The 27,706-nt window shown below is 42.2% G+C and overlaps 1 protein-coding gene across 2 annotated transcripts; it reads right to left on the bottom strand.

The window, feature by feature from the left end:
• mtfr1 (mitochondrial fission regulator 1) lies at positions 1-27,670 on the bottom strand. Of its 2 annotated transcripts, XM_060822673.1 has the most exons (9): positions 27,593-27,667; positions 24,646-24,748; positions 22,489-22,612; positions 21,629-21,727; positions 16,298-16,419; positions 13,317-13,558; positions 10,340-10,577; positions 2,480-2,645; positions 1-1,522 (listed from the first exon to the last, which is right to left on the bottom strand). In XM_060822673.1, exons 3-9 carry the CDS (start codon positions 22,531-22,533, stop codon positions 1,454-1,456), a joined length of 981 nt encoding a protein of 326 aa, XP_060678656.1. In that variant the 5' UTR covers positions 22,534-22,612; positions 24,646-24,748; positions 27,593-27,667; the 3' UTR covers positions 1-1,453. The 2 variants fall into 2 exon arrangements, with proteins under 2 accessions (XP_060678656.1, XP_060678658.1); XM_060822675.1 differs by lacking the exon at positions 24,646-24,748 and having other exon boundaries at positions 27,593-27,670.
• Between the last annotated feature and the right edge of the window lie 36 nt (positions 27,671-27,706).

Genomic DNA, 27,706 nt, shown 5'->3' with positions numbered 1-27,706 from the left:
TTGGGGAACAAATGTACTGGTTTATTGTAAAAAGAGGCATGTTTCAAAACACACACTTATGCTTACAAAAAAGAATTCCTCTTTCTGCATCTGTCTACTCCAGCTTATTAAAAGCTTCACCTTATTTTTCCAAAGTCATTTGTTCAGGTAATAATTTTATTGTGCTCAAGATGATGCACCTTTTCAAACATTAAACAGCTTGCACCCCACCTTAAAGAAAATATTTCTCATTTTAAAAACTAGATTAAGATGTTTCCCCTCGGTGGAAATAAAAAACTAAATTTGAGTATCTGCACTGAAAATTTAAATTTTGTATAAAATGGAAATTAAAAATGTTGAAGTATTTTTGTGTCCTCTGAACTTAGACTTCCTTATTCCACTGCATTTGGATCTTGAGAATTTCAGTATTTGTAGTGTAGTAAATACATTCCATGCAATAACAGGCATCCTGTTGATTGGTCTAACCTCCTAAATATTCTTACTTTAAAGTTTTTCTTTTAATAAAAGTACAAAAGGACAGTGCTAGACTACCATCCTGTACAAAAGTCATTAGTGTAAGATATACAGAAACATTTTTCACCCAATTATTAAAATTCTGAGCATGTATGCTGCAACCTTCTATGTTCTGGATTTTCAGGAATAATACTTCAAATGAGCATTTACCAATCAGGACTTGTTATAAAATAAATAGTTATAAAGGATCGTAGTTAATATACCATCTTTTTCAGCTGGTTCATCTTTAGTCACTTGTGAAAGTTTTGGTTACACGCGAAGGATTGGGCTGTCAGGAGCTAAAAACCAGTAAGCAATCATCAATACAAACCAAGTGATGACTCAACACCAACTCATAGAAAGTCACACCTTGTGCAATGATGACTGTAGTGCTGCAGTACATCAATTTCATCAGCATTCACAATCAAAATAAAATGAAATGAACACAAAAATTGAAAAGCTTTAAAAATCAAGTAATCAAAAGGGCTTATGATGGGTAAGTAAATTTTAGAATCAGTGTGCAGCATAACTTATTATAAACCTACAATATTTGCCCTAAGTTACCACCACTTCAGCAATATTAAGCTGTGGTAATGTGAAAACCAAAGCAGAAATAAAATGCTATGGCTTATTTAAAATATAATTTATAGAAAAGCTACCTGACCAATTTAGTTCCCTTTAGGTGCCGTATTGACAAGTGTACAAACAGCAACACGATAACTTCATATGTTACAATTTGACAACAAGTAGGTCATTTCACTGTGAATATATGTGCAAAACACGAACTGGCATATAAAGACAGTGAACCAAACTGTTTGGAAACCTGATTTCATAAATATTGCTCACATAAACTGCAGAGAATTTTGTAGTGACAGCATTTCTTCATACAATTAAGTCCAAAGCAAATTAAAGTCACGTAGAGGAGACGTATAACCTTTCCTCCCCGGCCTGGAGCTTCCAATCAAGAATGAGATGACGTTTCCAACAATGGTTTTCTCTTTCCAGTTGGTTTCAGCATGTGTTGTCCAAACTATTAGAAAGAAAAAAGTATAAAATTTCATCATTAAGTCAATTCCAATACTCCATTCATACAGCATTTTTAACCTTTGTTGTGGTTCTGCTCGCAGAGCTGGGAGTTTTTGTTGCAAACGTTTCGTCCCCTTTCTAGGTGACATATTCAGTTTTTGGGAGCCTTCTGTGAAGCGCTTCTGTGCTGATTCCTCCGACATTTATACTGGTTTGAATCTGCCGCTTCCGGTTGTCAGTCGCTGTCCGCTGCAGTGGTCGGTATATAGGGTTTAAGGTCGGTATATAGGCTCTAGACCCTATATACCGACCACTGCAGCGGACAGCGACTGACAACCGGAAGCGACAGATTCAAACCAGTATAAATGCCGGAGGAATCAGCACAGAAGCGCTTCACAGGAGGCTCCCAAGCACTGAGGATGTCACTTAGAAAGGGGACGAAATGTTTGCAACAAAAACTCCCAGCTCGGCGAACAGAACCACAACAACGAGCACCCGAGCTACAAATCTTCTCACAAACTTTGATTTTTAACCTTTAATTAGACCTGCAGAATAGAACAAATCAATAGATATAATAAGTGAAGGAATGAAGGCTGAGTGAGTTAGAAAGATGACTAATGGTTTGATTCTGAATTGAACTTGAAAATAGAATTGAAAAACAGAATAGGGCCCAGACATCTGTAGACTCTGAAACCAAAAGGTGGGGAAATAGAGGAGGCGAATGTAATAAAGGTTAGAGTTAAAGGACTAAGAGGAGTGATAGAGATAGAAAGTTGAAAGCTAGCAGATATTGCAGCATTTTGAAAAATGCATTCTTTCTATAAAGTAGAAGAGGACATCACAAAATAAAATGTACAAAATTTAAAGACATTACCTCAACTTCAGATCAGTAGCTTCATGTTTCTGAAACACTAGTTGAAAAGAAATGAGTTTTGAAAAGCTGCAATAAATTTCCACTGACCTTTGGGGGTTCTGTGCTCGCCTGGAAGTCAGAGTCTGAAGGTCGATTTTCACTACAATGATCATTTTTGTAGTGATGTGCAAATTTGCGTTTCAAAGCTGCTGCTATTAAAGCTGTTGGATCTGCAGTACCTTGGTCTAGTTTTGGCTTTAAATTATCCACAGATCTGTAATGCGATTATTTTTGTTTTTAAATTCAAGTCACTTATAACTGCACTTTACAACACCAGTTGAAGCTACTTTTCATTTACATCAAATTTTATTTCCTTACCATCAATTTTCTAATCCATACCATACAACTAAATTTTACCACAAACTTTTTAACAAACCTTATGCAACATATTCTAAAAAAATAGCTATTGTATTATTTTTATTGTTAAAAGACTTACATTGTCAAATACTATATCAAGAAATCTTTTTGGTTCATCTTCATTATCGCTTGTATTTTTGAATGTTCATTAATTTGAACTTACCTGCTACTGATAATAATATATGATTAGTCTGATTTAACATTGTCTCCTCTCCTCATCAGAAGGTGATGCACTGGCTAACCTTCAATCTCTCAATGTAGTTTGCGATTTCTCAGGAATATTGATAAATTGTGGTCTGCATATTGGTTGGCCAATGGGCTCTAATTGAGAGTGTTATCGCCCTGAGAAATGATCCAGAGAATGGCTCTCACCTGATCAAGTGCAACAGGTGAAATGTGCGCTCATGTTCTTTCTGTCCATAAAGAACAGTCCTGTGTACTAATACATATACTTTACCGTACGTGAAAGCGCATCAAACTTCAAGCATGACTTGACAATCCTAAATCTTAATGTGCTCAGGTTTAATTAGCAAACCTAGGCAATTGGAGAAACATATCTAATGTTGAATAGTATTTTGAACTTTGCAAGCAGGTGTTGCTGGCTGCGTACACAGTCACTAACTTGCTGGTTGCAAACACAAAACACGTTAATGATCAGGATGAGGAGGACTGGGGGCATTCTGGCAAAGTTCGCCGATGATACGATGTTAGGCAGACCCTCAACTATTTACAATCTCAATAAATGATCTGCAAGCAGGGACAGATTGTAACATAACAAAATGCTCAGATGATACTAAAATAGATGGGAAAGCAGGCAGTGATGAGGCAATAGAGTTTACAGATGGACATGGATAGGTAAGGAGAATGGGCCTGAATCTGACAGGTGGAGTTTTGTATGGGTAACTGTGTGGTTGTCCAGTTTGGCCAGAAAAATAAAAGGGCTAGTTACTATTTAAACAGGAAGCAGATGTAAAGTGCCAGTGCATGGATTGAAGGAAGTAGGCACGCAGGTGCAACATATACTAAGAAAGGCAAATGGAACCCTGGCATTCAATGCCAAAGGATGAATTATAAAAGTAAAGAAGTATTGTTGCAATTACATAAAGGCTCTGATGAGACCACATCTGGAGAATTGTATACAGATTTGGTCTCTTTACTTGAGGAACGATGTGGAGGCAGTTCAGAGGGAGGTCACCAGACCCAGGAATGAAAGGAAGGGCTGGTCTATGAGGAATAGCTTGGGCTTATACTCAGGTAAAAAACAATGACTGCAGATGCTGGAAACCAGATTCTGGATTAGTGGTGCTGGAAGAGCACAGCAGTTCAGGCAGCATTCGAGGAGCGGCTGGAGTTCAGAAGAATTTGGCGGGGGGGGGGAGGGGGGAAGAGGGGAGTCTGACTGAGGTTTCTAAAATACTAAAGGGGATTGATGAGGTGGGCTATGATCAGATGTCCCTCTTTGTGGTACTGTGTTGACAAAGAGGATACATGTAGAGTGAGAGAAGGTAAGTTCAAAACTGAGATAAAGAGAAACCACGTTTCTCAGAGGGTTGTGTATCTGCGGAACTCACTGCTGCAGAGTGTAGTGGGGGCAGAATCAAGCAACACATTCATGAAATAAATAGATATGTTTCCAATAAAAAGCAGGATAAAATGATGTGGAGTAGACAGAAAAGTGGATTTTTCTCCCTTTTTTTTCTTGCAAATTGTCCTGTTGAAATCAAGGCAAAAAGTTTTGACAAAATGGGTCTTTCTGCAGTAGTTGTTTGGTTTCTCATTTTTGTTTAAAACTACCAATGGATATTGAGTGCGAGCAGCAGCTGAGGTTAAATGAACCCGGAAGACTACAGCTAAGGTAAGACAGTTTGTTTTAAAATTACTTACCGGTAGCGGGCAGTGGTGTTTTTTTTGTTCTTCACAGAAGGAGCGGGAGCAGCAGGGGGAAGTGACGACGACCAGAGGGGCAGCCGGGAAGGAAAGCAGGGAGTATATAAATCAGGAAGGTGGCTAAACTCGAGACTCTACAACTGTAGTGTCTCCCACCCACCCTCCTCCTCTAACCTAGTTAATAAGGACTCTGGTTTGTTAAGGTAAGTATTTTCTGTTTCTTTATCAGTGACTGGTTAAAAATTTACTTTTTTGGTTTATCTATTAATTGGTTTTAGAAAAAGACTATAGCAGGGAGGCATCAGAAAGTATTTTAACTCAAATTTGTACAAAGTAATAGTAATTAACTAAGCAGAGATGGCTGGGCAGGTGATGTGCTGTAGCTGTATGATGTGGGAGCTGGCTGATCCCATTGTGAAAAGCAGTGACCACATCTGCAGCAAGTGTTGGTTGCTGGAAGAACTCCGGCTCAGAGTTGATGATCTGGAATCTGAGCTTCAAACTCTGCGGCATATCCAGAAGGGGGAAGAGTTACCTGGACACTTTGTTTCAGGAGGCAGTCACACCTGGGAGATTAAGTAATTCCCATTCAGTCAGTGATCAGGGACATCAGAATGTGACTGTAAGTGAGGCAGGTAGGGGGAACCTGAGTTCAGGAGTGCAGGAGCCTCAGCCCTGACCTTGTCCAACAGGTATGAGATTCTTGCTCCCTGTATGGATGAGGAAAAGGGCTCTGGACAGGATGAGCCAGCTGACCACGGCACCATGGTGCAGAAGGCCATTCAAGGAGGGGGAGCAAATAGACAAGTAGTGGTTATAGGGGATTCTATAATTAGGGGGACAGGTAGTATCCTTTGCAAGCCGGATTGGGAGTCTCACATGGTGTGTTGCCTGCCCGGTGCCAGGGTGCGGGACATCTCCGACCGGCTTGAAAGGATATTGGAGCGGGAGGGGGAAGGATCCAGTTGTTGTGGTCCACATTGGGACTAACAACATAGGCAAGACTAGGGTGGAGGACCTGTTCGGGGATTATCAAGCACTAGGAAGGAAGTTGAAGTACAGGTCCTCACGGGTCATAATCTCCAGATTACTGCCCGAGCCACGTGCCAATTGGCATAGGGATAAGAAAATTAGGGAATAAATACGTGGCTAAGGGATTGGAGTGGGAAAGAGGGATTCCACTTCATGGGGCAGTGGCATCAGTTTTGGAACAGGGGGGATCTGTACCATTGGGACGGTCTCCACCTGAACAGATCAGGTACCAATGTTCTAGCGAAGAGGATAAATAGGGTGGTCAGTAGGACTTTAAACTCCTGAGTGGTGGTGGTGGTGGGGGGGGGGGGGAAGTGAAAGCAACAGGGAGTATGGAGTTAAATGGAAAGATAAGCAGCAGGATAGCATGTATGCAGGCGGATTTAAACTTGAGGCAGATTAGGAATGCAACAAAAAGGAAGGATAACTTAGGACATCTGATGACTTCCAACATCTCCAATGATAAGAAAGTTAGCATTAAGGCACTTTACCTGAATGCTCGTAGCGTTCATAACAAAGCAGATGAACTAACGGCACAGATCATCGTGAATGATTATGATGTGGTAGGCATCACAGAGACATGGTTGCAGGGTGGGGTCAGGACTGGCAGTTAAACCTCCAAGGATTTTCAACTTATCGAAAAGACAGGGAGGTGGGCAAAGGGGGTGGGGGTTGCCTTGTTAGTTAAGAACAAAATTAAATCTATGGCACTGAATGACATAGCGTCGGGTGATGTGGAGTCTGTGAGGGTGGAATTGAGGAACCACAAAGGCAAAAAAACCATAATTGGAGTTGTGTTATAGACCTCCTAACAGTGGTCAGGACCAGGGGCACAACATGTACCGGGAAATAGAGAAGGCATGTCAGAAAGGCAAGGTCACATTGATCATGGGAGACTTCAATATGCAGGTGGACTGGGTAAATAATGTTGCCAGTGGATCCAAAGAAAGGGAATTCATGGAATGCTTACAGGATGGCTTTTTGGAACAGCTTGTCATGGAGCCCACAAGGGAGCAGGCTATTCTGGACCTAGTGCTTTGCAATGAACCAGACTTTATAACAAAAATTTAAAATAAGGGAACACTTAGGAAGCAGCGATCATAATATGGTAGAGTTCAGTCTGCAGTTTGAAAGAAAGAAGGCAAAATCGGATGTAATGGCGTTACAGATAAATAAAGGTAATTATGAGGGCATGAGAGAGGAACTGACAAAAATAGACTGGAAGCAGAGCCTAGCGGGGAAGACAGTAGAGCAAAAATGGCAGGAGTTTGTGGGTATAATTGAGGACACTGTACAGAGGTTCATCCCCAAGAAAAGAAAAATTATCCGGGGAGGGATTAGACAGCCATGGTTGACAAAGGAAGTCAGGAAATGTATTAAAGAAAAAGAGAGATCCTATAAAAGTGTCCAAGAACAGTGGGAAATCAGAAGATTGGGAAGGCTACAAAAAACAAACAGAGGATAACAAAGAGAGAAATAAGGAAGAAGAGGATCAAATATGAAGGTAGGCTAGCCAGTAATATTAGAAATGATAGTAAAAGTTTCTTTCAATACATGAGAAACAAACGACAGGCAAAAGTAGACATTGGGCCACTTCAAACTGATGCTGGAAGCCTAGTGATGGGAGATAAGGAAATAGCTGGAGAACTTTATAAGTACTTTGCATCAGTCTTCACAGTAGAAGATATGAGTAATATCCCAACAATTAAAGGGAGTCAGGGGGCTGAGTTGAGTATGGTTGCCATTACAAAAGAGAAAGTGCTAGAAAAGCTACAAGGTCTTAAAATTGATGGCATGGCAGGTCTAACATATGAGGAACGGCTGAGGATACTGGGATTGTATTCGTTGGAGTTTAGAAGATTGAGGGGAGACTTAATAGAGACGTACAAGATAATACATGGCTTGGAAAAGGTGGACGCTAGGAAATTGTTTCCGTTAGGTGAGGAGACTAGGACCCGTGGACACAGCCTTAGAATTAGAGGGGGTCAATTCAGAACAGAAATGCGGAGATATTTCTTCAGCCAGAGGGTAGTGGGCCTGTGGAATTCATTGCTACGGAGTGCAGTGGAGGCCGGGACGCTAAATGTCTTCAAGGCCGAGATTGGTAGATTCTTGTTGTCTCGAGGAATTAAGGGCTACGGGGAGAACGCTGGTAAGTGGAGGTGAAATGCCAATCAGCCATGATTGAATGGCGGAGTGGACTCGATGGGCCAAATGGCCTTACTTCCACTCCTATGTCTTATGGTCTTATAAATCTCCTGCCCCGATGGGATACATCCTAGAGTTCTGAGAGAGGTGGCTGAGGAAATAGCAGAGGCATTGGCTGAGATCTTTCAAGAGTCACTGGAGTCAGGGAAAGTCCCAGATGATTGGAAGATCGCTGTTGTAACCCCCTTGTTCAAAAAAGGATCAAGACAAATGATGGAAAATTATAGGCCAATTAGCCTAACCTCGGTTGTTGGTAAAATTCTAGAATCCATCATTAAGGATGAGGTTTCTCAATTCTTGGAAGAGCAGGGTTGGATTAGAACAAGTCAACATGGATTTAGTAAGGGGAGGTCGTGCCTGACAAACCTGCTGGAATTCTTTGAAGAGATGACAAGTAGGTTAGACCATGGAAACCCAGTAGATGTGGTCTATCTAGACTTCCAAAAAGCCTTTGATTAGGTGCCACACGGGAGGCTGCTGAGCAAGGTGAGGGCGCATGGTATTCGAGGTGAGCTACTGGTATGGATTGAGGATTGGCTGTCTGACAGAAGGCAGAGAGTTGGGATAAAAGGTTCTTTTTCGGAACGGCAACCGATGACAAGCGGTGTCCGCAGGGTTCTGTGTTGGGGCCGCAGCTGTTCACGTTATATATTAATGATCTGGATGAAGGGACTGGGGGCATTCTAGCAAAGTTTGCCGATGATACGAAGTTAGGTGGACAGGCAGGTAGTACTGAGGAAGTGGGGAGGCTGCAGAAGGATCTAGACAGTTTGGGAGAGTGGTCCAGGAAATGGCTGATGGAATTCAATGTGAGCAAATGCGAAGTCTTGCAATTTTGGAAAAAAGAATACAAGCATGGACTACTTTCTAAATAGTGAGAAAATTCATAAAGTCAAAGTACAAAGGGATCTGGGAGTGCTAGTCCAGGATTTTCTAAAGGTAAACATGCAGGTTGAGTCCGTGATTAAGAAAGTGAATGCAATGTTGTCATTTATCTCAAGAGGGTTGAAATATAAAAGCACCGTTGTGCTCCTGAGACTTTATAAAGCTCTGGTTAGGCCCCATTTGGAGTACTGTGTCCAGTTTTGGGCCCCACACCTTAGGAGGGACATACTGACACTGGAACGTGTCCAGCGGAGATTCACACGGATGATCCCTGGAATGGTAGGTCTAACATATGAGGAACGGCTGAGAATCCTGGGATTGTATTCATTGGAGTTTAGAAGATTAAGGGGAGATCTAATAGAAACTTACAAGATAATACATGGCTTGGAAAGGGTGAATGCTAGGAAATTATTTCCGTTAGGCGAGGAGACTAGGGCCTGTGGACACAGCCTTAGAATTAGACGGGGTAAATTCATAACAGAAATGCGGAGACATTTCTTCAGCCAGAGAGTGGTGGGCCTGTGGAATTCATTGCCGCAGAGTGCAGTGGAGGCCGGGACGCTAAATGTCTTCAAGGCAGACATTGATAACTTCTTGATGTCACAAGGAATTAAGGGCTACGGGGAGAACGCTGGTAAGTGGAGTTGAAATGCCCATCAGCCATGATTGAATGGTGGAGTGGACTCGATGGGCCGAATTGCCCCAACTTCTACTCCTATGTCTTATAGTCTTATTTTAGTTTAGAGATTAAAAATCAAATTAGGCTTCCTAAAATCGTATTGCAATACCAAGTTAGACACAATAGCAGGGATACAAAAGATAAACATTAGATGTGCTGGTTTTATTACTTAGCCATGAATTTGATGGTTACAAAACAAAGCTAAAACAATCCATTCTTATTAAACAAGTGGCACATTCCCAACAAAATTGTGACAGCATAACTTTAACTTTAAAATGCTCTCGTAACCTGAATTGTTTGCACCTCAAAATTTTCAGATTCTCATTTTGATTTCCTAAAAGCTCAAAACAATTTTTTTCGTTTTCCTTTGTGCCACATCCTCACAGTGTTTTTCATTTTCTTACAAGTAGTACCAAGTTCATTGTTCACAAAGGCCAACTCAATCCCTAGAATATAAGGAGCTTGTTTGATTTGCTACCCCAACTCCCTCACCTTCTCCTAACCAGTTGAAGTAAAAAGCTAAACATTCTGGAAATGTTCAGCAAGTCAGCCAGCATCTGTGGAGAAATAACCGAATTATTCAGGTCGTGAGAAGTTTCTTTCCATCGATACTGCCTGACTGCCTGCTTGGTATTGCCTATCTTTATAGTGCATACTTTTATATTCACAAAAACTATTTTAGAAACAGAGTTATATGTTTCCAGTATGACGATTCTGAAATAATCTTAAAACTTGACTAGAGATAGAGGATAACATAAGTGACAGTTACAAACTCCATTGTTAACATCTGAAGAGCCTTAGTGAATTGGTGAAAAAAAAAATTAGCTAAGAACAAGGGAAGGAATCTTAAAAATACGTACTTCTTTACAGAGCGTAGCTTCACTTTATCAATGTCTTTTAAAACATCCAACATGTTTGGCAGAGTTGGCGGAGTATGACTAGTTGTAATCTGACTACTGTCAGCTTTCTTTCCTCTTCTTTCTTTGATGAGGTCAATCACAGATTGACTACGCTGGAAAGCAGGTGAGGGTGGTACAGGTGGGGGAGGTGGTGGGGGAGGTGTGGGAGCAGCACAAGGAGGAACAGCACCAGGTGTCACTGAACCAGAAGGAATAAAGAAAAACAACAGAAATTTCAGTCATGAATATTTTAGAGACTTATTCACAAAGATGCACTGGAATTGCATAAACAATCACCATGTTAACTTCTCTGTCACATCTACAAAATACATTCTCTGCATGTTCATTCAACAAAATTATGAAGTATTACATCACAGTTCTCTTTCTTATTAGTTATACAGTAAAATTCAATAACTTTATACAAGGCCATACTCATTAACTGTTTTGTAAAGTAAGATGAGAAAGAAATGAGAAAGGAGAAATCAGAATATTGAGTCTGGGCGGCACCAGATTGCCTTTTCATCACTGGACCCTGGGTGCACATCCAACTAGGTAGGTGGGAGAAAAACCCTTCCCACTTCACAGGCATCTCACATGAAAATAAATCATTAGTATCAACCTAGTTTCTGGATGACTGACCCATAACACAAAATTGCCTGAAAATTCAACATTAAGTGGACAATTTTAGTAAATAAGGATACATCCTGTTCACAAAATGGAAGATATCAGAATGGAGCAGTAATAATTGGAACTAATATAGGCTTAACCTTTGTTCCATTAACCCATGAATGGTACCAACTTTTAGCTGCACATGTAGTACCCAGAAGGGTACTAATATGCTGGTTGGGAAATTTGCTGGTGCTATTCGGGTGGGTTTAAACTAGCTCAGCAGGGGGATGGAAACCCGAGGTGTAGTTCCAGTGCACAGGAGGATGAGAGTAGGGAGGAAAGGGACACGGTTTCATACTCACAGGAGCAAGCTGTTTTGAAGTGTGTCTACTTCAATGCCAGAAGTATCCAAAAAAGTGAGCTTGCAAAATGGATAGGTACTTGGGATTTCGATATTGTGGCCACTTCGAAGACATGGATAGAGCAGGGTCAGGAATGGATGTTGCAGGTTCCAGGGTTTAGATCTTTCTTTAAGATCAGGGAAGGCGGTAAAAGAGGGGGAGGCATGGCCTTGTTAGTTCAGGACAGTATAACGGTGGCTGCAAGAACTTTTGACGAGGACTCGTCTACTGAGGTAGTATGGGCTGAGGTTAGAAATAGGAGAGGAGAGGTCACACTGCTTGGAGTTTTTTATAGGCCTCCGCAGAGTTCCAGGGAGGTGGAGGAGAAGATTGGCAAAATGATTCCGGGTAGGAGTGAAAGGAACAGGGTGGTCATTATGGGGGACTTTAACTTCCCCAACATTGACTGGAAATGTTAGTACGTTGGATGGATCAGTATTTGTCATGTGTACAGGAGGGTTTCCTGACACAGTATGTCGAAGGGCCGACAAGAGGAGAGGCCACACTGGATCTGGTGCTTGGTAATGAACCAGGCCAGGTGTTTGATTTAGATGACAAGGGTAGGAATAGGGCCAAAGACAGAAGTGGGAAGTTGTGTGTAGGCCTTGTGGAGATTGGAGAGGTGCTAAATGAATATTTATCATCGGTTTTCACTCAGGACAAGAAGAATATTGTAGAGGAGAAGAATAAGATATGAGATATTAGACTAGAAAGGGTTGATGTGGTTCTGTTCGCCGAGCTGGAAGTTTTTGCTGCAAACGTTTCGTTCCCTGGCTAGGGAATATCATCAGTGCTATTGGAGCCTCCTGTGAAGCGCTGCTTTGATGTTTCTTCCGGTATTTATAGTGGTTTGTTCTTGCCGCTTCCGGGTGTCAGTTTCAGCTGTAGTGGTTTGTATATGGGGTCCAGGTCTACGTGTCTGTTAATGGAGTTTGTGGATGAATGCCATGCCTCTAGGAATTCCCTGGCTGTTCTCTGTCTGGCTTGTCCTATGATGGTAGTGTTTTCCCAGTCAAATTCATGTTCCTGGTTGTCTGAGTGTATGGCTACTAGGGATAGCTGGTCGTGTCGTTTTGTGGCTAGCTGATGTTCATGGATGCGGATTGTTAGCTGTCTTCCTGTTTGTCCTATATAGTGTTTTGTGCAGTCCTTGCATGGTATTTTGTAAACTACGTTAGTTTGGCTCGTGCTGGCTATTGGGTCCTTTGTTCTAGTGAGTTGTTGTCTGAGTGTGGAAGTTGGCTTGTGTGCTGTTATGAGTCCTAAGGGTCGCAGTAGTCTGGCTGTCAGTTCTGAGACGCTCCTGACGTATGGTAGTGTGGCTAGTCCTTTTGGTTGTGGCATGTCCTCGTTCCGTGGTGTATCTCTTAGGCATCTGGTGATAAAGTTGCGTGGGTATCCGTTTTTGGCGAATACCTTGTATAGGTGTTCCTCTTAGTACACACTGCAGTACACCAGAACTGCGAAAAGAGGAAGAGGAACACCTATACAAGGTATTCGCCAAAAACGGATACCCACGCAACTTTATCACCAGATGCCTAAGAGATAGACCACGAAACGAGGACATGCCACAACCAAAAGGACATAAGGAGGCTACAAAGGGATATAGGTAGATTCGGTAAGTGGGCAGGGTTCTGGCAAATGATATATAATGCAGGAAAATTGTTGAAATTGCTCATTTTGACTGGAAGAATAAAAAGCATACCAAAATAGTGAAAGACTAAAAGATCAAATGCTGAGGGATCTGGGTGTCCTACTACAAAAAGATAGATAGCAAAGCAACAATTCAATATCAGAATATGAACAAACAATTCTCAAAGTCTGTCCCAACAAAATACCTTGTAACCTTTAGAATTGGCATGAGTAGGTACACATATGTACAGGTGGGTACTGTTTGAAACAATGATTTAATTGAATATTGTATATACCTGCCGCAGAACTTCTTTGTTCTTGTATAGTTACAATCATTGCAATCTGTTCTCGTAACTTAGCAAGCTCATTCTCCAATACATGGATTTTTTCTAGTGCTGCGTCACTGGCCATTGTGGGAGTTGCAGATTCCTTTTTACAATTCCTTAAATTTGGTAAAGAAGTTTGCCTGCTAATAGGCCTTGCACAAGATGAACCCTCATGTTCAGAATCTTCACCACCTTCCAGTGGAATTTCTGATCTGTGAACACAAAAAAAGAATTGCAAGGAAGAAATGCTGGCAACTTAACTAGAGTTTTTAAAAAGGAAATTTAAACATGGACAATGTCCCATATAATTAAATGGTCATAAAGCTACTTATTGCTTTACAATTTCAATTCTTAGGCAGCATTGTTCACTGGCATTGTAAGAAATAATCTGTATATTAAAAGACTCAAGTATTTAGAATATTACCTTGGGTTTGAGAGATGCAATTTTTATTATATTGACTATTTGAACAATGAGTATAATGTTTAAATGTATAGTTATGTTTGACTGTTTCTGCTATAAATTAGGTAAAATAACTTGTTTCTAGGAAACACAGGATGGCTGGTTCATGCTTCAAAAAGGAACTTAGTTAAAATAACAGTTTACAGCAACTGCTGCAAGAAGAATGTACTGGTTTTCGTCAGGCTTACAGGCTGAAAGTGGATTTTACAGGAGAGGACAGAGAGGGAGTTTGAGAGCTGCTAGCAACTGGATGGTTTCCCTCGTCTTAGAGTAATAGAGAGTCATACAGATGTACAGCATGGAAACAGGCCCTTCAGTCAAACTTGCCCAGGCTGACCAGGTATCCTAACCCAATCTAGTCCCACTTGCCAGCACTTGGCCCATATCCCTCAAAATCCTTCCTATTCATATACCCATCCAAATGCCTTTTAAGTGTGGTGATTGTACCAGCCTCCACCACGTCCCCTGGCAGTTCATTCCGGGATGCAGTGTGAAACAGTTGCCCCCTTAGGTCCCATCTAAAGTTTTCCCCTCTCACCCTAAACCTGTACCCTCTAGTTTTGGACTCTCCCAACTCAGGGAAAAGATCTTGTCCATTTATCCCATCCATGCCCCTCATGATTTTATAAACCTCAATAATGTCAGCCTCCGATGCTCCAGGGAAAACAGCCTCAGCCTATTCAGCCTCTCCCTATAGCTCAAATCTTCCAACCCTGGCAACATTCTTGTTAGTCTTTTGTGAACCCTTTCAAGTTTCCCAACATCCTTCCAATAGGAAGGAGACCATAATTGCCCTCCATATTCCAAAAGTGGCCTCACCAACATAGTGTACAGCCACAACATAACTTCCCAACTCCTGTATTCAATGCTTTGACTGATAAAGGAAAGCAGTCTAAATGCTGCAACTTGACCTCCCACTCCAGTACTCAATACTCTGACCAATAAAGGAAATCATACCATACGCCTTCTTCACTACCCGATTTACCCGAGACTCCACTTTCAAGAAGCTATGAACCTGCACTCCAAGGTCTCTTTGTTCAGTAACACTCCCTAGGGTCTTGCCATTTAAGTGTATAAGTCCTGTTAAGATTTGCTTTCCCAAAATGCAGCACCTCACATTTATCTAATTAAACCCCATCTGCCACTCAAACCATTGGCCCATCTGATCCAGATCCTGTTGTAATCGGAGGTAATCTTTTTCGCGGTCCATTACACCCCCAATTTTGGTGCCATCTGCAAACTTACTAACTATACTTCCTATGCTTACAGCCAAATCATTTATATAACATGACGAAAAATAGTGGACCCAGCACCAATCCTTGTGGCAGTCCACTGGTCACAGGCCTCCAGTCTGAAAACCAACCCTCCACCACACTGTCTTCTACCTCTGACTCACTTTCTGTATCCAAATGGCGAGTTTTCCCCGTTTTCCATAGATCTAACCTTGCTCACCAGTTTCCCATGGGGAACCTTGTCGAATGCCTTACTGAAGTCCATATAGATCACATCTACTGCTCTGCCCTCATCAATCCTCTTTGTTACTTCTTCAAAAAACTCAATCTCGATTGTGAGACATGATTTCCCATGCACAAAGCCATGTTGACTATTCCTAATCAGTCCCTGCCTTTCCAAATGCATGTACATCCTGTCCCTCAGGATTCCTTCCAACAACTTGCCCACCACCAACGTCAGGCTCACTGGTCTATAGCTCCCTGGCTTGTCCTTATCACTTAAATAGTGGCACCATGTTAGCTAACCCCCAGTCTTCCAGCACCTCACCTATGACGATCGATGATACAAACACCTCAGCAAGGGGCCCAGCAATCATTTTCCTAGCTTCCCACAGAGTTCTAGAGTACACCTGATCGAGTCCCGGCGACTTATCCACAAACGAACCAGCTATTTGTTGCTCTGAAGTTAGTTTTGAAGCAGGTTGATAGAGATAGAGGCAATAAAGTTTAAAGAGGTAATTCCAGAGCTTTAGCCCAAGAAAGCACAGCAACCAATGACAAAATGCTGGGAGAACTCATAAGACAGGAATGTGGATGTCTTGAAGAGTTGTAGAGCCAAGGAGGTTTTTGAGATAAGCAGTAACAACACAATGAAGAGATTTCAGGGTAGGGAAAGAATTTAAAACCTTTTGCAGATAATGACCACAGCAATGTCGGGTGATGGAATATGATAGGGAGTTCAACATCACCAGTAGAATCAAGGTTACAGCAAGAGGGAATGCTGGCAAGACAGTACTGGAATTGGTGAGTCTGGAGGCAATTGCAATTTTCTTACCCTCACAGATCATTTACAATACTGTTATCAAAACAGTACTAGAAAAGTTTAGGCAATAATTGACAAAAAGATTTTTTTGGTGCTACATTTCAGCATTGTGGGCTATCCAATATTCTTGATAATTTGCCTAAAGTAGTACATAGCTCATAAAACCATTTACAACATACTCCAGATTTTAACAATAGAATGATGATAAAAAAAATACCTCAGCTTGCTAAATGATTCCCCCTGGTCACACACAATCCAGCCTATGTCAGCCAGGGAAGCAACTGCACCATACTCGGACTCTGAAAAACTTTGAGCTGCTTCGCCAAAGCCATGGAAAATCTATTAAGGATGTTTTAAGAAGAAGGTGATTATTCTCTGCACACAGTGCCAAAATTCTTATCAGTTCTCTGATTTAAAGACAACTTGAAACAAAGTTCAGAGTTTGAGACCATCCTTGGGAAGCTAGCTTAAAATATCTAATTACATTTAATGATCTGTTGAAGAATTCTACAGCTAATACTGTACACAATTCTTTGGTAAATGCATGTGGATATGTTGTAATCAATAATTTTCAGTGGAAAATATTCTTCATTTGGATGATTTTTACCCACCCAAGCATATAGAAAAATAAAATCAGAAAGATGCTTATTCCTTTGATGTTACTAAGTAAAAACATGATGATCTTATTTCTAGATAGGAATACAATTGCTCAGGTAATTTAAGTGCAATTTAAACTTTCACATTTTTAACTTATGCTCATACAGAAAGTTTGTTGAAAGTATAGTGTGTACAATTTCCCCATCCAATTTCCTCTAGGAACTAATGGTATTAATGATCCTGGAATGTACACACTGCTTCACTGCTAGCAAATCTTGAAATACACCTGGGTGTATTTGTAATAGCTCATCATTTGTAAAACTATATATATATTGTCACTGCCACTTAAAAGTAAAAATGAATAGCTAGCAGAACAGTTTATACATATTCATGGTAACTGAAGCTGTAAGCTCCTTTATGCTTCTGATGTCTCAGTATGCACACTCAGGTCAATCTTTAAAAAAATTCCCAGACACATCATCATAATCATGAGGTCATTAATTAAGCCTATCTCATGACACATTATTAGATCTAGGATAGCCTGCTCTCTGGTTGGTTCCAGAATGTGCTGCCTGACCTGCTGCACTTTTCCAGCAACATGCTGCCTGACCTGCTGCGCTTTTCCAGCAACACATTTTCAGCTCTCTTCTCCAGCAGACCTCACTTTCTCCTCCAGAATGTACTCATCAAATAAACTCTGTCTTGAAGACGCTATGAATTAATTTTCTGAAGTATCTTTGCCAATCTAATTCTCCCAATCCACATGCAGATTAAAGTCACTCATGATTCTTGTAGTATGTTTCATACATGTCCCACATACATTCTTCATGTATGTTCCATACTCCTGTAAAGGGGTTGATATACTTCTCCCACATGAAACTTCTTGACTATTTCTTATCTGACAGTCAATTGGCTTAAGTTGGCTGAACTGCTGGTTTGCAATTCAGAATGATGCCAACCATGCAGGGTCAATTCACTGCAGCTTGAGGTCCCCTCTCTGGAGTTCTGGTGACCCTCAGGTTATCTCTAATAACAGCAGCCCTATGGTTGTTGGGAACAATGGTGATTTTATTTCTTGTCTCGACTAAAGCTGAGCCTACATTCTAATCTTTCAAATTAAGCTCAATTAATGTCATTTGTTTAACAGAGCAACCCCACCAGTTTTCCCTACACTGTATTTTCAATATGTGCAATGCACTTCCACATTCGGGTCCTAGCTTTGATAACCTTTCAACTCTATCTTTGCAATACCCATCAGGTCATACATATTTACTTCCATTTGTGCTATCAATTCATATTTTTGTTACAAATGTTTAAACTATTTTTACAATCCCTGGCCTGATGTACGAATGCTAAAGAATATTTGTACATTCTGTACATTCCTGCCGAACTTTGGTAATTATTACCCAAATTGCTGCTCTGCTCTATCGTTTTGCTCTTATCCGATACTTTGCCATACAATCACTCACTTGAATCCTTTCCCCAACCTAGTTAGGGGTCAGATTTCTGGTCCCAGTACAACTTAGCTGCAGGACATCCCAATGGTACAGCCCCCACTTTTCAAAATACTGGGGTCAATGCATAAAGGAATCAAAACCCATTCCCCCAACACCAATCTTTGAGCCACAGATTAATCTTTGATCTTATTTACGCAAAGCCTAATTGCCTGTGATTCAATCAGGAATCCAGAGATAATTGCTAAAGATTAGCCTCTGGCTGCTGGTATACCCTCTTTCCCTAGATCTATCCATGTTGTTGGTACTTATATGGTCCACCATCACTGGCTTCTCCCTTTTCATCTAATTCATTTATAAATTTAAATTTATACTCCGGTTCAGCAGTGTATTATCAAAGCTATTGCTTTGGTTTAGATATTAAACTCGAGGTCCTGCCTGCTAATTTAGATGCATTTAAAAGATTGTACAGCAATCTTTACCTGAAATAGAAAATTAATCAAATAGCCAGTTCATCTATTTGTATAGTCTTATGTTATATTATTATGGTAGAGGTAGCTAGATTTGTAACGAACAAGGAGTTGAACAGTTATTGGGGATAGAGAGGAATATGGAGTGGTCAGATCAGTTACAATTTTAACAAATGACAGAGAAGGCTCAATGGACTGAGTAGCTTACTCTTGCTTCCAATGCATGTTTGAATGTTTCAATTGTAAGTTTCTCTTGAGGCTAGAGATGTCCTGAACTCAGATTGGGTAGTTGGGTCAGGTAAGTTTGAGGACCATAAACTGCCTCAAGAGGGTGACTGGGGTCTGAGGCCATACTGGCTAATCACTGAGTCGCATCAAAAATTAATTATAAAATTTCCAGGCTTTTGTATATAGGCAAGCATTATATAATGTAGTCCATATTAGAGACATCTGCACTGAATCCTTGTCAGCACAACTCAGTCCATGGTAACTCTGAATTTCCTGGGCAAGTACAGCATGTGATACCCAAACCTGTTACAGAAATCTGATACATAATACAGTTTTAAATCCAGATTTCACTGATCTGAACTTTAGAGGATTTGGGCTATTACGTTTCATGCATCAACTGGACAAACATAACCTTGCATGCAACTCCAGACCAAAATCTTTAGTAAACAATTACAGGCACTGACCTGTAGCAGGTACACTGCACAGTTTGATCAGAATGTGAATAGAACTATCAGGAAGACAGAATAGAAAAAGGCTGGCAAATACAGAAAATAGTCAGACATTCAGATATCAGAGGACTTGTGACAGGTTATTGATAAGCATTTTACAGTAATAATTTATATAATCTCAGAATGGTTTCAAGCACATAAGGAGTCAAAGAGGGTGGTGCTGGAAAAGCACAGCCAGTCAGGTGGCAAAGAGCTTATGCTCAAAAGGTCGATTCTCCTGCTCCTTGGGTGCTGCCTGACTGGCTGTCCTTTTCCAATACCATACTCTTCGATTCTGATCTCCAGCATATGCAGTTCTCACTTTCTCCCATAAGCACATAAGGAGTCTATGTGGTCTGAAAAGTCTACCTGAAGGAACAATTCACCTAGCAACCTCCTCCCCCACTACAAAAGCCCTGCATATTCTTTATCAGAAGGTAATAATTCAATTCTCTTAGCTCAGAAAAGTTTGTACAAAATCAAAAAATAAAAGACTTGAGGAAGGATTCCAATGCTCATCACCTTAAAGTGATTCTAAGTGTTGATATTTCCTTATATCATTTACTGTAGGTGATTAGCCAAGTAGGAGTCAAGAAGAAACAAAGTTTAAAAACAGAACAATCAATTAAATGTCTAGATCACAAACTCCTTTTGGCTTCTTCAGCATCTTAGTTATTCTTGACAATTTGTAGTACATCCATTTCTAAAAATCAATTCAAAAAGTGACAGCTAAATACTAACCTTCAAACACAATTAAAACATTCTTCACCCAAGCTACTCAACATGACAGTTATGGATTTTTCAACCAATCTGTCAATTAATACCAAACTCAAGTTTATTTTATGTTCTGGGTAAGATACCTTTACAATAAATATTAATAGAACCAGTTAGGACACTCAAAAGATAGAGACCAAAACAGAGAAACCATAAATAATATTGAATGAAAAGATATGTATTTAAGAAGAATCTGAACTTTAAAGCAATTTTTCACTTCAAGGCTACCTACAACCCACAACTGAAAACATTCTATCCACTTTTATTAATTTGCAATATTCTAAACAAAATTTTTTTGCTTGACATTGAGACACCAAAACTATAGCACATTCACTTTTTTTTCTCCTATCACTATCAAGCAGAAGAAAATGTACCATGTTTTGTTTCAGACTATAAGTCTCAATGAAATTAATAGCGCAAGACACTGAGCCAACTTATTTGTAACAAGGAAAGTTCTCAATTTTGACTTGCAGTAAGTTAATTAGCTCTCAAACCTTTTTGCTTGAAATATTTTCCAAATAGATTAGCAATCGTGATGTCACACCTAAGTTGTACTATGTACTACTAAGAAACTTCTACATGCAAAAAAAGCTATTTTAATTATGTTAAGAAAACAAGTACTTAGTCATAGATACAAATGATATGTGGTGAGCCTGCTTTCTACTCCGGACTCTACTGTTAGTGTGCAATGCTCCTGTAAACTGCAGATAGGACAGCTGGACCCACTTGCAATTTGTGATTTGGGTTTTACATCATTCTAAAGCTCAAAGTCTTTTCAGAGATCCATACTTGAGAAACACTAAGAACTAACCCAAACCAATAATGGAATTCATTTTTTTTTCTTTTCAATCCAGATGACATGTTTAAGAAATAATGACGTGTGAATAACTGTCACATCTACATTTCTCCTCACCCAATTTTAACTGTAGCACAGACATTTGTATATCAGCACTGATACACAATTACTTCAAACCAAAGCTTTATACAGTACCCTAAAAAATTCTACAAAATAAAAACTGAGTCACTAATCAAGCCACAATGCTTCTGTGATATAGAATCTTCACTGTCCCTGAGAGAGGATTTCTATCTAACTCCTAGTCATCTGTCAATATTGTCTTGAACCAGTTACATGAACTGTCAAACTAACTGCATTACTCAATATGTGTTTCTTCCCAATAACAGGTACAAACCAGCCACTACTACAGTTTGCCACTCTCACTATAAAAGAAGTTTGAAAAAAAACTTTACAATTCTCATTTATCTTTACATTAGCAATTATTCCTCTATTTATAACATTAAGAAACTTATAAATATTCAAACAAGGTTTGTTACCGGTTTGAGTGTGTGGTGCTGGAAAAGCACAGCAGGTCAGGCAACATCCAAGGAGAAGGAGAATTGACGTTTCGGGCCGAAGCCCTTCTTTCCTGACTCCTCAGATGCTGCCTGACCTGCCGTGCATTTCCAGCACCTCACACACAACTCTGATCTCCAGCATCTGCAGACCTCACTGTCTTCCTTTGTTACAGGTTTGCCTTACCTGAAAGTGAATTCTTGGACATGGTTTAAGAGGGAGGCTAGAACCTATTCTGCGAATAATACTACGAGATGAACCATATGGCTTGTTTGACCAAAACGGCTGCAAATGCAAAAAAAAAATTAGAGAATACATCTCATGAGAAGTCAATTTTCAGTACTAAGCGAATGCCTGAATTACTGACAAATCACTATGAGGTTAAATTTTCCTTTAAGTTGTTTAATTTTGATTATCTACAATTCCAAACTGAATAAATGTAATTACAGGCAGTTTGAAACACCATGTAAAAATAAAGAATAACATGCTTAAATTTAAAGCAAGCCTCTGTTTTGGTGAGCAAGAAACCATCAACTGTTGTAGAACCACATCTGCTTCAGTGCCCCGTAAGGAAGGAAATCTGTCGTATTTACATAGCCTGGCTCAAGCAAGCCGCTCAAGGGCACCAGGGATGGATAACAAATTCTGATCTTGGCAGTAATATCAATTCCATGAAAGAATAAATTTAAGAAAGGATTGAAATCCTGGATGAAAACAAACAGTGTTGGAAATCACAGCAGATCAGACAGCATCCATGGAGAGCGAGCAAGCAACGTTTTGAAAGTCTCTACAGTAACTTCACTGAAGAGTCATCTGGACTCCAATGTTAGCTTGCTCTCCCTCCATGGATGCTGCCTGACCCACTGATTTCCAGCCTTTTTTGCTTTTAATACAGATTCCAGCATCTGCTGTAATTCGCTCCTGAAATCCTGGATCCTTATTCATATTCAGACCTATGTATATAAATTTTGATTATCTGCGTAATCTCAGAGGGAAATTATATTTTGAATTAAAAATATAAATCAGGAAGGAAATATTTAACTTACTGAATCCATGTCTATTCCAGCATATTCCAACATCATTCTAATCATCTGAACAAGGAATTAAAGCTGCGTCACAGCTTTGCAATCCACATTATTTAGGAGTCTAGAAGCTTTATGCATTGTTCAACTGAAAGATATAATATAATCAGACAGCTACATACAGTCAAACGTAATTTAAAATAAAAATCATGAGACACATTTTAATTGTTTTATTTTCAACCATGAAAACAGTTCACCTTGGGACAAATAAGAGCTAAGATACTTTTTAAGCCAACAGCAGTTGAGCAAAAAATGTTTATCAGAAGGTACTGTATTGCTTCTGTAACATCCTATTAAAATCTTTCTGGTTTGGGCCTTAAACTTCAATTAACACCATATACAAAGCTCAACTGCTTCAATGGTGCTCAAATTTACTTTTCAAGAAGTAACCCCATTGTTCATTTGTGTAGTTATGTTATTGGCATTATATTCAGTACGTTAAAACAAAATGAAATTAAAGTGAAGCTCAGCCCCTAGTAAAGCTGTTGCAATATAGACATATAATTGACATCAATCCAACAATGTAGAAAGTTGCCCAGGTATGTCCAGCACACAACAAGCAGGACAAAACCAACTCAAGTCAATTACTGGCCCATCAGTTAACTTTTGATAATTGGAGATGCGATGGAGAGTGTCATCAACATTTCGTGAAGCAGCACTTTGAATAGGTAATTGTTAAGCATTGATGCTTAGTTTGGGTTGTGTCAGGGTCACTCAGCTCCTCACCTCTTCAGAGATCTAAATCAGATATGGATAATAGAGCTGAAATCCAGAACAGCAGTGAGAATTGACTTTGCCACCAAGGCCACATTAAAAAAGTGTGACATCAAGCAGCCCTAGCAAAACTGGAATCAATGAAGATTGGAGAAAACTGGTTAATGCTGTTCCTGGCAGTTGTTGGAAATGAAGCATCTTATTTCAGGACATCACCATAGGAGCTCGTCGAGAGAGAGTCCTAGACCCAAACATCTCTAACTCTTATCAGCAACGTTCCCACCATCATAAAGTCAGAAATTGGAATGTTCACTGATGATTGCACAATGTTCACGACTCCTTAGACATTGAAGCAGTCCATGAGCAAATGCAGCAAGACCTGGACATTATCAAAGTCTGGGCTGGCAAGTAGCATTTACATCACACAAATACCACAATAGCAAGACAGAATTGAACCATTTTCCCTTGACAGTCAATTACATCAATGAAACCCCAATAGGGGGCATTCCATTGACCAGATATTGAACAAGATAGCTTACTTGTATTATTGCCAGACTGTTAATCCAGAGACCCAGATAATGTTCTGGGGATCTGCGTTCAAATCCCTCCACAGCAGCTGGTGGAATTTGAATTCAACAGAAGTCTTGAATTAAGATTCTATTGATTGTTGACTGTCAGAAAAACCGATCTGGTTCAGTAATATCCTTTTTGGACGGAAATTACCATCCTTACCTGGTCTGGCCTATGTGTGATTCCAGCTGTGGTTCAGTCTTAACTGTCCTCTGAGTAATTAGGGATGGGCAATAAATGCTGGCCTAGCCCAGCGATGCCCTCATCCCATGAATAATAACAAAAAAGGCTAGCCAAATAATTACTCTGGCTACAAGAGTAGGTCAGAAGCTAGGAATCCAGCAGTGAGAAACTGACCTCCTGACTTCTCAAAGCCTGTCCACCATCTACAAATGAGAGGAGTTGGAATACTCCCCACCTGCCTGGGCAAGCACAGCTTCAATAACATTCAAGCAGCTTGACATGATCCAGAACAAAACAACATTCTTGATTAGCATCACATTCACACAGATACACTCCCTCCACCACTGACGCTCTGTAGCAGCAGTGTATTTCATCTACACACTGCAAAACTTCACTAAGGCTCCTCAGACAACATCTTCCAAACCCATGACCATTACCACCTAGAAAGACAAGGATAGCAGATACATGAGAATATCACCACCTGCAAGATCTTGCCCCCCCCACCACTCCCTTCCCCCACAAGCCACTCATCATCAAGACTCAAAAGAAAGTTTGCCATTCCTTCAATGTTATTAGGTTAAACTCCTGGAGCTCCATGCCTAACAAGATTGCCGGTTTATCCAGGCCCAATAGGTTGTAGCAGTTCAAGAGCACCTCATTCCCGATGAAAGGCTTATGCCCGAAAAGTAGATTCTCCTGTTCCTGTGAAGCTGCCTGATCTGCTGTGCTTTTCCAGCACCACACTCTCGACCATCAGCTGAAACACAATGACAATCAGCAATAAACATTGGCCTAGACAGCAATGCTCACAGCCCATGAGTGAATTTAAAAAGTTCAGTATGAAACCATTCTTACACTCAATATAAATTAAAAAGGTATTCTATATTACTTTATATTTTTAAAATCTGCATTTCCATATTAAGATTGCTTTGCTTTTTAAAGTCTATGCTCATGGATTTCAACTTCTGCTGCCTATGTTATATATTTATCAATTTTGAACACTATTTAGTGTTCGGAATGAGATGAGTTCTAGATTGTGTCTAAACATAATCATAAATGTCATAGTTAGGGCTAGCTACAATGAAGATTTATAAGTGATGATGGTCACCTCATAAATCAGAGAACTAAGCAATAACAAAGAGTGAACCTTGATTCATGCAATCCAAACAAAAAGGTACATTATAGCTAGCTGGATAAGCAATCAGATGCAAATCAGCAGGAGATTCAATTTCTTCCAGCCATATTCAAAGGGTGACTGGAGAAAATGAATTTGCTTCAGTATAAGGTATAAATTATTAATCTTCTCAAAGTATTCAGTAACAGAAAAAAGTAAACAAAAAGATTAACATGAACCCAAATCCCTCGGTGAACATAAAGGTGCTGTTAGTTATCGAAGTTTTGCCTGATGATGCATGTCACACCCATTACATAGGTTTATTTTGTCAGTCATATAGCAGAGGCATCAACATACTCAATCCCAGCCTAATAGCCAAAGTACTGTTTAACATTCCAGACATTTGAAGCAATATAAAAAAATTATGAAACGTGACAATCATGTTGATTTCATGGCTGTGCAAGCAGATATCAAGATGATTATGTGTTGGCAAGCAACACGTACAATAATGCTTATTGGATACAATTCAATATTAGGATGGCATTTTGATGACCATGAAGATACAGGGATCCTCTGAATTTTCAGATAATGTGATTGATGGTTCCGATAGCAAAAATAAAATGATGCAACGTGCAGAAGTAACAGAGAGCCCCTCCTTCCCACCGCCAAGGACAGTATACAAAAGGAATGGTTTCACATGATTGATTCAATCATTGGGGTCTGAGTCACACAGCCGAATGGAGACTGTCTCAATTCTAGCGAACCCATTAATAACAGGCTTCACTCTCCCTGGTGATCGGCAGGACCACATGTCAATTAGATATTCTCTGTCCGGTCCAGTCCAATCCACTCTGGACCTGACCTTCCTCACCACCCACCAAGAGCCACTCCACTCTGGCCCCTACCCTGTCCATCTCTGACCCCTGCCTGTGCACTGTGCTCTCTCTCTGGCTCTTGCGCTCTCCACTCTATGGCTCCGTCCTGTCCGCTGTATCCACTCTCTGGCCCCTTGACCTGTCCGCTGTGTCCACTCTCTGGCCCCTTGACCTGTCTGCTCTGCGATCCCTGGAATTCCTCTCTCTCTGGTCTCTGTCCCTATTCCCCCCCCACCACCTCTAGACCCTGTCCCCACTCAGTGCCTCCCGGCCCCTGTACCCACACACCAGTCCCCAGCCCCTGTCTCTACCACCCCACTCTCTGTCCCCTGTCCCCACCCCCAGTCTCTGTCCCCTGTCCCCACCCCACCCAGTCACTAGCCTCACCCCACCCCACCCAGTCTCTGTCCCTGGTCCCCACCCCCCAGTCCTTACACCCACTCTGTCCTCTGTCCCCTGTTCCCACCCCACCCCAGTCCCTGTCCCTGTCCCCAGTCCTCGGCCCCAACACCCCACCCGGCCCTCTCCCCTCCCACCCCTGTCCTGGGGGGGGGGGGGGGGCGGCCCTAACGGCCGCGGCCGCGTGGTGGATATTTACCGCGAAAGGACGGCCTCACCGACCCCCGACCCCCCGTCACTCACCGACCCCCCCCGGGCCCCCGTCACTCACCGACCCCCCCCGGGCCCCCGTCACTCACCGACCCCCCCCGGGCCCCCGTCACTCACCGACCCCCGGGCCCCCGTCACTCACCGACCGCCGACCCCCCGACCCCCGGACCCCCGGGCCCCCGTCACTCACCGGGCCCCGGGCCCCCATCACTCACCGACCGCCGACCCCCCGACCCCCGGGCCCCCGTCACTCACCGACCGCCGACCCCCCGTCACTCACCGACCCCCGACCCCCCGTCACTCACCGACCCCCGACCCCCCGTCACTCACCGACCCCCGACCCCCCGTCACTCCCCGACCCCCGACCCCCCGTCACTCACCGACCCCCGACCCCCCGTCACTCACCGACCCCCGACCCCCCGTCACTCACCGACCCCCGACCCCCCGTCACTCACCGACCCCCGACCCCCCGTCACTCCCCGACCCCCGACCCCCGGGCCCCCGTCACTCACCGACCCCCGACCCCCGACCCCCCGTCACTCACCGACCCCCGACCCCCCGTCACTCACCGACCCCCGACCCCCCGTCACTCACCGACCCCCGACCCCCGACCCCCGGGCCCCCGTCACTCACCGACCCCCGACCCCCGGGCCCCCGTCACTCACCGACCCCCGACCCCCCGTCACTCACCGACCCCCGACCCCCGGGCCCCCGTCACTCACCGACCCCCGACCCCCCGTCACTCACCGACCCCCGACCCCCGACCCCCGGGCCCCCGTCACTCACCGACCCCCGACCCCCGACCCCCGACCCCCGGGCCCCCGTCACTCACCGACCCCCGACCCCCGACCCCCGACCCCCCGTCACTCACCGACCCCCGACCCCCGGGCCCCCGACCCCCGACCCCCCGTCACTCACCGACCCCCGACCCCCGACCCCCGGGCCCCCGTCACTCACCGACCCCCGACCCCCGACCCCCGACCCCCGGGCCCCCGTCACTCACCGACCGTTTCTCCAAAACTGACACCAACAACAAAATAAAACCGGCTCGCGCCCGCGGAGCCCAACCGTCAGCGGTGGGAGGGGAGAGGCAGTAAGGCGCCGTCTGATAGGCTGG

This window comes from Hemiscyllium ocellatum, chromosome 4, assembly GCF_020745735.1.
Source record: "Hemiscyllium ocellatum isolate sHemOce1 chromosome 4, sHemOce1.pat.X.cur, whole genome shotgun sequence".
Lineage (NCBI taxonomy): Eukaryota > Metazoa > Chordata > Chondrichthyes > Orectolobiformes > Hemiscylliidae > Hemiscyllium > Hemiscyllium ocellatum.
Note: the sequence above shows the minus strand (reverse complement) of the source record. Positions and strands in the feature narration are given on the sequence as shown.

What these genes read in the sequence shown, in the direction of transcription:
- mtfr1 (XM_060822675.1), bottom strand. Translation starts at nt 22,533, where the DNA reads ATGATTAGAATGATGTTGGAATATGCTGGAATAGACATGGATTCA. An exon ending in ACAAAGAAGTTCTGCGGCAG is followed by an intron (nt 10,578 to 13,316) that starts GTATATACAATA and finishes CTTCTGGTTCAG; the next exon opens with TGACACCTGGTGCTGTTCCT. An exon ending in AAGCTACGCTCTGTAAAGAA is followed by an intron (nt 2,646 to 10,339) that starts GTACGTATTTTT and finishes ATCGCATTACAG; the next exon opens with ATCTGTGGATAATTTAAAGC.